This window comes from Uranotaenia lowii, chromosome 2, assembly GCF_029784155.1.
Source record: "Uranotaenia lowii strain MFRU-FL chromosome 2, ASM2978415v1, whole genome shotgun sequence".
In the NCBI taxonomy this organism is placed as follows: domain Eukaryota; kingdom Metazoa; phylum Arthropoda; class Insecta; order Diptera; family Culicidae; genus Uranotaenia; species Uranotaenia lowii.
In genome coordinates this window covers 59,858,765-59,871,285 of record NC_073692.1, presented here as the reverse complement: position 1 = coordinate 59,871,285, position 12,521 = coordinate 59,858,765, and the positions used below count along the sequence as shown (strand labels likewise).

Below are 12,521 nucleotides of genomic sequence, written 5' to 3'. Positions count from 1 at the left end.
GGAGTGAGTGAACAGCTTTCCGCATTCTTCCCCTTTTAATGTTTTGTATCTAGACCGTTTGCTTAGTTGTAAAGGGTACGTAAAACAATGTGTGTGGGGATAATGTTTATATTATGGCTCTACATATTTTAGATCCTTTGCTGAAACTGCATTATAAATCTTACGGAAAATGATCAACTAAAACGGTTTTTGCGATTTGAATCTACTGAGATGAATCACTAACCAAGCAGACTAAAAATCGCCACTCACCTCTCTTACCGAAGCGAGTGGCTGTCACTTTGAAACTCCCGGAGTCCACGATTTATCTTTGTGGTATCTACATACCCGAGCAGACTTTGATGCCCGAATTGATAGCAAACTGAGATCATAATAAGGTGTCAAAAGCAAACTGATAGCATTTTTTGCTGTAGAATTTTGTGCGAGAGCAAAATTAGGCATAATTAAGGTTTCATATAATTTTATTTGACAGCAAATCGAGACCACATTTAGGTATCAACAGCAAACAATGAGCACAATTTGGTGTAGAATTTTATATGATAGCAAAACTAGGCATAATTAAGGTATTCATATATTTTCATGAATAGAAACCTGAGACCAAAATTAAAGCATAATTTGCTGTACAACTAAGCCAACAGCAAAATTCAGCATAATTGAGGAACACTTAATTTAAAAAAAAAATCAAAGTTGTAGCCTCATCTGGCAAATAAATTATTAATAATTTTCTTCATAGAAAGAAAACATTAATAAAGCAAAAGTAGGCAATGATAAGCTATCCATAATTTATGTATTTTTCACAGCAAAAACTAAATCATTTAATTTCGACCATCGCTCAACACACAAATTTATGTTGTGTTTGGAATACACAACGTGGTTTGTAAAATTGCAAACCATGAAATTGACTATGCGATGCGAATTTTTTTTTAATAATCCATATTAAAAGAAGGGGGACTCTTCTTGAACGGGGCTAAATAGTAAGAAAATTTACTAAGGAAAGGGAATGCTTTGAAAATGAGTCACTTTCTATTACAGTTTTCCAAAAGGCTCATCTAGAGATAATTAAAATTCATTCTAGGTACATATTATTTTATAAAAAATAATTCAATTAATTGATTTTAATTAGTGTTTCATAAAAAATTCAAAATTTCTTTTTGGATAACGAGCACATTTCTTGTCAATGTAAATGAGTTGAAATTAACTTAAAATTTATATTTATACAGTCAAATTGAGGAAAGAACGTTTTATAAGCTGGAGTAATGACTTCAAAATAAGTTGAATTTGTAACTTTTCAAAAAAGAAAAACGAATTGCACCTGATTTTCAAATAACATTAAAAAAAATGAATGTGTATAAAAGTATCGCTGATTTCTTTATCGAATGTAACATTGATATGTGAAAACGAATAATTTTTAATAGTCAACACTTGGCTGGCTATGTATTACAGGTTATGCCAATTGTAGAATTAATAATTAAAAAAAAAGAATGTTAATAACGTAACACAAAAACTGAAATTTGCGCCCCGAAGCTGATAATCGAACTTTCGAATAGTAGTTAAAAATAATATACATTATTTTCCATTGCTTTCATCGAAAATTTTATCATTTAAATTTGGATTCTATAATTATTAAGTTAAGCATTTTTTTATATATATTTTTTTACAATATCTTTTCATCTTTAACAAAATTATGTGATTATCGTTTGGACATTTTAAGTTATACTGCACTATGCTTAGAAAAGTAAAGGCATATATTTGATGTTACTGATCCAAGCATTCATGCAACAAACCAGGGCGAGTAAAGCTTCGGGTGTGTTCTCATACCAATTCACGGAATCGTCCATCTTGTGACAGGCTATCGTAATCGTAGGTATAGTAGGCGAACAATAGGCTGTCAAAAAGCGCTCCGTCTCCAACCCACACCACTGAGAAACTTTTTGTACCCGTTTCCTACTTTTCCTCAATATGCATCCACCCGTAGCTGTAGGCACTCTGGCAACAAACAAAACACAAAACAAATGTAAACAACTTTTAAGTGATTTCTAGAGTTAAGATTTTAGATTCCGGTAGTTCTTCGGTTTCGCGGTAGTTCAAGGTGCCTCTTCAGTTTCTCCGAACTTATGAGCGATGGAAGACGGAGGTCTTCTCGAAGGATTTGGAATCAGCCAGTCTCCGTTCGAAAAGAGGGAAAAAGATAGGAAAAATGGCAAGTAAGTTTGAATTGAATTGTTTTCAGAACCAATTGTTAGTTTTGCTTAATTTTCATTGCAGCTGCAATTTCCTCAGGCCAGCGATTCCAAGCTTTTCTACTTTGGAACCTCTTTCCCGGCGGTTGAACGGATTTAAAGAGTTTCTTCTAAACTGCCGGATGTTGAACTTTGAAACCACAGCTAGGCCAGACGCACCATGGGCGTCACCAGTCAACATAACTCTGCAGGAAGTGGGGTTTCTGTTCGTCAATGTACTGGTGTGTGGTATCAACGAATCCTTTTAAGCTTTGGACAAATATTAAGCCATTATAAACATACCACAGATTTAGCTGTTCCGGGTCCGTGTCCAGCAAGAAGCTAGTGGAATAGGGTCAGCTAAGGAAACAAAGCTCTGAAAACCTATGGCGCTGTCTGTTTATTTATTTTATAAGTTTTCAATGTCGTCCTGTGTTCCTAAGGTATGTTTTTTTATAATTTTTACTATCACTATTTTTTTTGCGTAGTAAAAATCGGTTTGCCAAATGAGTAGTAGATTTACCAAATCCATACTTTATTGAAATTAAATTATTGTTGCGGTTGGATAGAGGGCTATTTTCAGAACAAAATATGTTCAATTTCTATGAAAGCAAATTTTAATCGCCTGTAAACAATCTTCGGGCATAACAGATATTGAATACTTCATGAAACAGCAATACAATGCCTGTCCAATGGCGTTTGAACTAATGGGATTGTAATCCCCAATACGAATTGTTGAATATTATTACATTCATTAAGGTATTTAGCTGAATAGAATTGTGTACTAAATGGAGAAAAAACTTGTCTTATGATTTGAATTGCTAACTAAAGCCATAGTAATTTAAATGAAATTGGTTAAGTTTTTGAATCTAAATCTGAATTTCTGCCTTCTAATTAAAATCTGAAATTCGACCGCTAGTGAAACCAAATCAAATTGCAAAATATCTAAATAAGAATCTAAATGGCCAAAAAACTTTGTTTTTGGGAAAAATTAAGTTCAATGTTGAATTCTTCATAAAAACATGGAACTTTTAGTTCTAATTTTTCTGGGAATTCAAAAGGTTATGTTTTTTTTTTCTCGAATGTAATTGCTTAGAATCTTTGAAAGACTTTATTTTACCTGATTCCTTGATGCAATAATTGGCGTTTATAATCAAATCTTCTATTGACAAGTTTCTGGAAATTAGTTTTTCTTCAACAGATGCGTCTGAGAAATAAACGCCCCTAGTCGTACTTCAAATATGAGGTATGACAATAAGTATTCTATCTGAAATTTACATGTACCTGAATATAGATATAACGTTCAAATTAATTGAGGATGTGAGTTTGTTCGGCTTTTTAAACTGAAAGATTCTACCTAATCAACCAAAAAGCCATTTATTGCATAAATTAATCAGATAAAATAAAATATTCCATAGATTTCAATAAGTACTAACTTTTTCATGTTTTTTTTTAAATTAGATTCCATGTTATAATATTCAACAATTTCGTATTGATGTTCGCAATCCCATTAGTTTAAACACTCGAGGAGGGCATTATTTTAATAATCCATAAAGTACACAAAACTTGTTATACCCGGAAATTGCCTACACAAAGGCGATTAAAATTTTGTTTTACAGAAATTGAACAAATTTTGTTCTGAGGACGAAACGAAATGATAATATGTGAATCATAAAGTATTCGTTTTTTAACAAATGTTTACAGTATGAAATTCAGGTATTCAGGTAACAGAACGGTGCAAAATAAGTTTATTTGAGTAATTCATTCTTATTTCCATATTAAGATTTTTTTTAAATTTTCATCCAAAAATTAAACTTTGTTTTCTCTAAAGTAGGTTTTATTAACTTTAACCTGTTTATTTGGCTCAAATGTCTGATTGGTATAGTTTTTTCAAATCTTCATATTATAAACGCCTGAATGTATACAATGAATGATGAACATAAAAGTTTTTTTTCTTTTGTTAATCGTTCATTGCATACAATGAGGCGTTTAAAATGTGCGCCAAACGCTGATGTATAATGAACATGTCTTTGAAAAAAAGTTGCAGAAACAAAGCCGACATTATTATCACCAAAATGTATCATGAATATCGATCCTAATTTTGTTTGCATAACTGATGGCAATTTCATTATACATTGGCATTTTTACTTCCGTAGTTACTTAAAAGAAGACGATGTTCATAAACCGAAACCTTTTACGGCAAATTTAAAGCAAATTTTGCTATCACACCTCGAGTTTCAAATTTGCTCTAATTTTGTTTTATATATATAGGGTGGTCCAATGCAAAAAGGAGCACAATATTTTCGTACATGAATAGCAACGTATTCATGTCAAGTTTTGCTTGTTCTGAAGCCTAACGATGCCTCGTTTTACAAAAGTTTTGAGAGCATATTTATGCCAAATTTTGCTGTCGATGAAATGTTTTTGATGCCTTGCATTGGCATGATTTTGCTCTCCAAGCTCTCAAAAACGAGGTGTAGTTAAGGTCTCAGTTTTAGCAAAAAGAGGCATCACTTTGGTAACCATATATGGAAATCCGTGCTCTCATTTTTGCTGTGTACCACCTTATGTCAAGCAAAATGAGAGCAAGTTGAGCTCTCGGGGCGTGATAGCAAAATTTGCTATAATTTTGCCATAAAAGTCTGCTCGGGTACCGCCTTCTTCTCCTGCTGGAGTTTACTCTTTGCACGCTTCGGCTGTTCAGCAGATTTGCAATCTTTCATCTGAAAACGACACAATCGTTGTTCTGAGGGACTATAATCTACCGGGACTTGTTTGGGTTTATGACGAGGAACTAAACTGTTATATACTCACCAATTGCAATGCATCGACCGAAGCAGAGTCAACATTCTCCGAAACGATGTTGGTTACTGGACTTAGTCAAGTTAATTTTCTATGGAACGCAAACGACCGTATTCTTGATCTCGCTTTCGTTAGTGACACTTGTGACATTGAAGTAATTGAACCCCCCTCAAGTCTTTTAGGCCAGAGCCTTTCGTGCTCTGTGTTACCATTAATAATAACTGTGACGCACACTCTCCAACAAACTACGGTGAATTAGAGCTCGACTTTGCAAGGTGTGACTTTATTATGTTGAATCAAAGTCTGTCTTCGATCAACTGGCTTGAGTTACTAGGTGACAAATCAACGGATGACGCAACGGTGCTGTTTTACGGAAAGCTTTTTGATGTCATGAATAGGATCATCCCACGTAAGCGGAGACGTCTCAACACAACCAAACTTCCGTGGTGGTCTTCTGAACTTCGTCATCTTCGAAATATTGTACACAAGGCTCGAAACCGTTTCTTACGTTCCAAGTCCCAACAGGATAAAGAAAGTCTAAAACAACTCGAAACTCGATACAACGATTGCCAAGCCGCATCATTTCGTAGCTACATCGACCGAATGGAATTAAACCCGAAGGGCGTTTGTGAAGAACCGCAAGTTAAGCAACTGTATACCTGAGCAAATGAAGTACCACGAATTGTCCGCAGATTCTATTGAGGAATCGGCCAATCTGTTTGCCAACTTCTTCAGCAGCGTGAACAATCCCAATTTACCTGAGCTTTCTGATGCGGGGTATTCCTACGCATGACATTACGCTACCATCCTTTAACTTTACGCAACGTAGGACATCACGCTGGACATCTGAGCTGGAAAAGCTGAACGTCAAAAAAAGTCCTGGAACTGATCTACTTTCACCAGTATTCTTGAGGGAATGTGCAGAATCATTGAAGGTGCCTATCTGTCTGCTTTTCAATCGTTCTCTTCATGAACGGAAGTTTCCTGCGGTATGGAAGACCGCCTCAATAACTCCGATACATAAATCCGGTTGTCGTAATTCCGTGGAAAATTACCGAGGAATTTCAATCCTGTGTTGCATAGCCAAAGTCTTTGAGAGCATGGTCCACTCGGTGCTTTATAACGCCACTCGTCACTTGATCTCTAACTATCAACAAGGATTCGTTAAGAAGCGATCCACAGTGTCAAACCTGATGTGTTACACCAACTTCCTATCGATCGAAATCGAGAAGCGTCGACAAGTGGATGCAGTCTACTTTGACTTCAGTAAGGCTTTCGACAAAGTTCCTCATCGACTTGCCATTGAAAAGCTGGTTCACATGGGTCTTCCCCGTTGGATGACCGAATGGCTTCAATCGTATTTGACCGATCGAAAAGCGTTTGTCAAGATCAATACATCACGTTCGCGTATTTTTGATTTGACCTCAGGTGTCCCGCAAGGCAGTATTCTAGGCCCTTTGATATATGTTCTTTTTGTTAAGACCTGGTTTTCCGTCTGAAATCCTGTATGCTGCTATATGCTGATGATCTTAAGATCTACAAAATAATCTCATCGGTTCTAGATTGCCACGCTCTTCAATCTGACATCGACGAGCTTTTCCTGTGGTGCTTGGAAAATGGGATGCAGTTGAACATAAAAAAAATGCAAGTCCATAACTTTTAGTCGCCGTCAGTCCAATGTCTGCTTCGAGTATAATATCAACGGTACCAGCATCGATCAAGTCAGCTCCATGAACGATCTGGGCATCATCGTTGATAAAAAACTAACGTTCAGCGACCATATCAGTGCCATCACAGCGAAGGCTTTCTCTGATCTTGGATTCGTGAGGCGCAATTCACAATCTTTTCAGGATGTATACACTCTTAAAGCTGTGTTCTGTTCCTTGGTGAGAAGTGTATTGGAGTACGTGTGTGTGTGGGCTCCTTACCATACATCTTGGAGTCCTCGAATCGAAAGAGTGCAGCGATCATTCATTCGTTACGCTCTCAGGTCACTTCCGTGGAACGACCCCATCAATCTTCCGGATTATGAGATTGATCAATTTAGAAACCCTCTCTTCCAGACGTGTAAAACTAAAAAGGCTTTTGATGTTTGAACTAGTTACCGGCAACGTGGATTGTGCAGCTCTACTCATGAAGTATGCTTTCTTGCACCATCCAGACATCTGCGAGGAAGACAACTTTTAGCACTAGGCATGCACCGCATTACTTACGGACAGAATAATTCTCTGACCAACTGTTTTCAGTGTTTTAATGTTGTGAACAATATGATTGATTTTACAGTGTCCAGAACGATGTTTAAACATAGGATTAAGAACCTTAGATATTAAGATCAGTCTGTTGGACATTTGAATCCAAGACGGTGTGTGAAATGAATAAAAAAATAAAACAAAAAATATTCAACCGATGTTCATAAAGTATACTATTATCGTCTATATGTTCCATGTCTATTTATGAAGAAAAAAAAAGATTTTAATTTTGTTGATGATTGCAAATTGATCCGAAGGATAAAATGGTAAAAAATATGGCGTTTTTTAGCAAAGAAATGATAAAATTCAACTATGTCAACTAAACTTTTGCTGATTTGAAGGTTCATGTAAAGTAAAAAGAAAAGGTTTTTCGTTTCCGATATCATATGTCATGAATGAAAATATAAGAAAAAATGAAAAACCATTGATTTTCTTCATGCAATTCATTGATTTTTAAGCTTATACACAGACAATTTTTTGACTATTACGTGTCACTGAAAACTGCAACCTTTAAAATAAATCACCTGTAATTAACAAAACCTGTAATTTTAAATTGTTTTCCTTAAAAGTTAACGAAGATTCATTTATTATTACAGCAAATGTCCTGTAACAAAGTTGTACACTAAAAATTAAATGTCACGTAATCATGTTTTCGGCCTGTAAAATAACGGTAAATGTCCTGCTCCTGCTGGAAATAATTTTTTCTGGGTATTTATAAAACTGAGGTGATAAATCATTCAATCTATAAAAACATGAAAACCAATGGAAACTACAAGAGTTTAATTTTTTGTAATATTTTTATCACATTGCGAACCGCGAAAAACATAGAACGGAAGATTTTAGAAATATTATGAGTAAAATAGATTAAATAAGCAGATTCCAAATTCGTAATTTTATTGATGTGTCGTTTTCGATTTCTTATAATATTATTTAAAAATAAATTTAACATATCAGAGTAATTATGCACAGGGTAACTAAACCTTGCTGAAATTAAATTCGTAGAAACCAAGGGTTTTTCAATACGACTTCAACAAAATGAGTTATCTTTGATGCAAAACACCCATTTTTTAAGGACATTTTGCCTTTAAGATCGTTTTCTGAGGACCATAAAAATCTAAACTTAAGTTTTTAAGGAGTATCTGAAAACAGACTTGAACGATTCCAAAATGGTATAGTTTCTGAAAATCGGTTCAGTAGTTTTGATTTTATAACCAAAACAATAATCCGGGTTTATAAGACCCTAACCTAAGGTTGCCAGATTGCCCGGTTTTATCCGGGATTGCCCGGATATTTCATCCTAATTTTGTGAAATGTCCGGTCCGGCCCGGTTGCTCGGATGGTATTGGAAAAGCTCATCTTTTACCTGGATTTATTCATTTTATTTGTCAAATCAAACAAAAAAAAATAAATTCTGTTGTAAAATAAGTTTTAATGAAAAAAAAATTTTTTTCAAGTTTTTTTTTCTTGTTTTTTGTTGAATAATTCCTGGATTTTGACCAAATTTGCCTGGATTTTTCGTCGAAAATTTTGAAATCAACTGAACGGATTTTGCCAGATTTTCAGATAAAACAGCCCGGATTTGTCCGGCCCGGAGACGTGCTGGAAAAATTTTGAAAACCTTACCCCAGAATTTTTTCCGTACGTATCCGTACCCAAAACAAGAAAAAAAAATGGATACAAAATTTTTCATCAAAATTTATCCACAGATTTTATTACTATTTAAGCTTCCAAAAAACCTCTCATGATTATTTTTATAAAACTTAAAAAAAATCGTTTTCCTGGTAGAAATTGAAATTTTTACAACACAATATGTTTTTTTTAAGAATATTTAATAAAGTAAATGAATCCGGGCCAAATTCAGATATTTTTCAATGAAATCTGGGCAACCGTGCTGGACCGAACTGTTCTTAAATTTTGTTTTATATATCCGGGCAAACCCGGATAGACCCGGGCAATCTGGCAACCTTACTCTAATTGGTTATTTGTCCCTTTTCTTGTTGGGTAACTCTTGCAACCCTATTAAAAAATCTAAAAAAGAGAAATTGTTAAGCTGCTCATTTGAGGAAAAGACATATAATATCATGAATCTAGCTTTAACCATTCTTGAGATATCGCTTCGAGTAATTACAGTTTGGGTCATATAGATCCTAACCCAGGCTTACTAATGTTCGCTTCATTTACTTCTAAATTTGCAATCGTTACCAACGCAACCAGAGGAACGACGCTGTTAGCATTGACTCGTGAATGAATAAAAACATTCAACAGAAAAGCGCCGTCTTAGTGAACTTTTTACAATGATTTTTCTTCCATTAGAGCAAGTTCACCCGTGTTGGGAAAAATGGTAGAAAATTTGACACTTTTAACATATTTTGAAAACTCATCATCAGCAACCGTGCCCAAAACGCAAAGGAAGGTTAAACTGACTAAGCTGTGTTAGAACTGGAAGAGACTACTAATTGTTTTTGTGCTTATTTATAAATTCTTTAAAGGAATTTTTTGAATTTCGTTTTTTTAGACAAAAAAGTGTTTACAGACATGTTGAATGTAGACATATCTTTCGGTATTGAAAAATAATAAATTCATTTGGCATCATTCCTGGGTACCTAGCGGGCTATTGCATGACTACTTTTCATGCAATAAATACTTCGCTTGGCACCAGCAGTGATGTCAATCAAATTTATTGTCTATCAAGGCTAAAATACATACCCCTACAGCTAATAACTATTTGGCCTAATAAGATACGAAGTTGTGGTCTACGAGAAAGTTTTCGTAAATTGGCACAAAAACCATTAACATGATGTTGATTTTTCAGAACAAAATAATCAGTTTTCCCATATAAACCTGAAAGTTTAAATTTATTTTAGCCGTTGTATCTTTTTCGAAAAATTCATGACATTTACGGCTTATGTACTTTCTTTTTTTGATACCTCAAGTTTCTCTAATTCTTTCAAATTTGATTATTTTTTCAAGTACAGAGATGTACCAAGACGAATTCATCACATTAGTATTGTTTTAAATGCACCCATATAAACGTCACTTGAAAACTCTACAAAAAAATCATGAATGAGTTTAAACTAAAATGAAGCTTTTTGGACCCCAGGGTATGAGAAATTTGAAAATGACCCCAAATCGACTCAGTCTAATAAGCAATGCTTTTTTTAACCAACACATAAATTAATGTAGGTATCTGCAAATTATTATCATTTGTCTAAAAGGTTTATCTTAATCACATCTTTTGAAGATCGTCAGATGGTACCAGCAACCGAAAAAAACTGATTGGCTTACAAATAAATGTAATTCAAATTTCATGTTATCACAAACACACAAATGTTACTTGTTTCCATTTTCAGTATTATGAAATCATTCCCGACAGGGGTAGAACCGTTCCAAGCCATTGAAACATTACAAAATTGTTCTCATGCAATCGCTCTGACATCGTAACGATCTAATTGTACAAATCTAATAATGCATGGACGACAGCATGGATTACCCAGAATCTTGTGTTTTGTGTAACTGAATTACTGAATTCCGCGGAACTTCAACGGCTGACGGCGTTGCATGTCAAAGAAAATTGCCGCTTGTTGGGGTATATTTTTCGATAATTTCCCAGAGACAACAATCTCAATGGGGCTGAACTAATTAAATAATTCTCTTGTGCGATTGTAGGAGCGAAATAATCTGATCTAGATATGCTGTTATTCTATGTGAGGGGGAGTGGAATCAATTTAAATTACATAGGGGACACTTACGTCGGTGGGTTGATGATCGTTAATAGTTCGGTGGGTGAGTTGGGAACTCGACGAATCACCATCCTCCGGCCATCGGTGGACCCAACGCCAATGGATGCCAACGATCGGATGGAAGTGGCATCGGAGAACAGCCGGGGACTTCCACCGGATTCGCTGAAGATGTACGATCCGGTTCGTACGATTGCAGGATTCATGTGAGCATCCGATATGCCGGAACGATCATGAGCTGTGTGGAGGAATCCCAGAGAAGACAACATTCAGTATCAAATCTAACCAGAATCTCAATATCTGAATAATCTTATCTTGATTTTGTCACCAACATTTACCTACCGGAACGTACCGATCTCAGACTGTGGAATTGTTTCGCCTTGGCCACTCCCGGGGCCAGTGGGTAGGCCGGATTGAGCACGGAACTGGGACCACTCGAGGAGCTTTCCCCGACTTCGAACTTGGCCACTGGTTGACTAGCCTGAGAGCCAACATTGGCGACATGCTGGCTGGGATTGTTATTACTACTACTGTACTGATTACTAGTGTCATTATTATTGTTGTTGGCATTTTTACTACTACTATTACTGCTATTGTTAAGCGCTTGCGGGGAGCTGGATCCGGATGCCGGGAGGCTGCCCGGTTGTGACGGAACGATTATGAACTTACGATGATTCGATGGCAGCAGCAAAACTTTCGAGTCATCGTTCTGCGCCACAACCGAGTTGTTGTTTTGCTTGTTTTGATTCTTATAATTGGTGTTAACGGCGTTGAAATGCAAATCGCTGATGGCCCTCCGATTGGGAACCGGGTTAACCGATTGCGTTTCCAGCTGATTCTGCTGATCCTGGGGAAGATCCATCTTGGCCGCCACGTCAGTACTTCACGATGCCGTGAAGCGTGTGCCCGGGAAATCGGGATTATATCACAGTCACTAGGATTGTCGCTTCGGTGAGATCACATGGCTTCCAAATGGGTATTCATTCGGAATTGAAATCGGAACGACGTGCTAAATCGAGTGTGAGCATCTGAAATTTGAAAAAAAAAAATTAAATAAAATGAGTTATTTGAATAACATAAAAATTTCTATACATCAATGTCTTCAAATATTTAAAGTATATGTTATTTGAGTTATGAGTCATGGTCTTCAAAATAAGTCTTCACTACCCTAATTAAATCCCAAATGTGAGCTGCTTGAGAACATCTACAGGGGTAAAATTATTTGCCTGCAGCCGCCTTGAAAAAATCGCATGAGGTTGTCCAAAAGTTTGGCATAATCTTGACATGTCCAATGAAGATACCGGTGCCCGGATACAAACCTTGTTTGAGGCAGTTTTAGGAAAATTTTCCATCACAGCTGATAAAGCTTAGTTCTTTTAGAAATGGGACAGTTACGAAGGCGTGTATCTCAAAAACCTTTCGTTTGATCTAAATACTTTCTATGAAGGAAACGATGGTAATTTTATGATAATTCATGAAAAAATTAAAAAAAAAATATTTAGCGTTTTTTTGTAAGA

General features: G+C 35.7%; 1 protein-coding gene across 2 annotated transcripts in view; it reads right to left on the bottom strand.

Moving 5' to 3' along the window:
• LOC129746057 (sodium- and chloride-dependent GABA transporter ine) overlaps positions 1-12,028 on the bottom strand; it is a 63,404-nt gene extending 51,376 nt beyond the window's left edge. The window contains exons 1-2 of one of the 2 annotated variants that reach the window (XM_055739485.1): positions 11,347-12,028; positions 11,017-11,242 (exon numbers count right to left, since the gene is read on the bottom strand). In XM_055739485.1, the coding sequence (XP_055595460.1) occupies positions 11,017-11,242; positions 11,347-11,866 (746 nt within the window). In that variant the 5' untranslated portion in view covers positions 11,867-12,028. The remainder of the gene's footprint in view (positions 1-11,016; positions 11,243-11,346) is intronic. The other variant, XM_055739486.1, reaches the window with a different exon arrangement.
• Between the last annotated feature and the right edge of the window lie 493 nt (positions 12,029-12,521).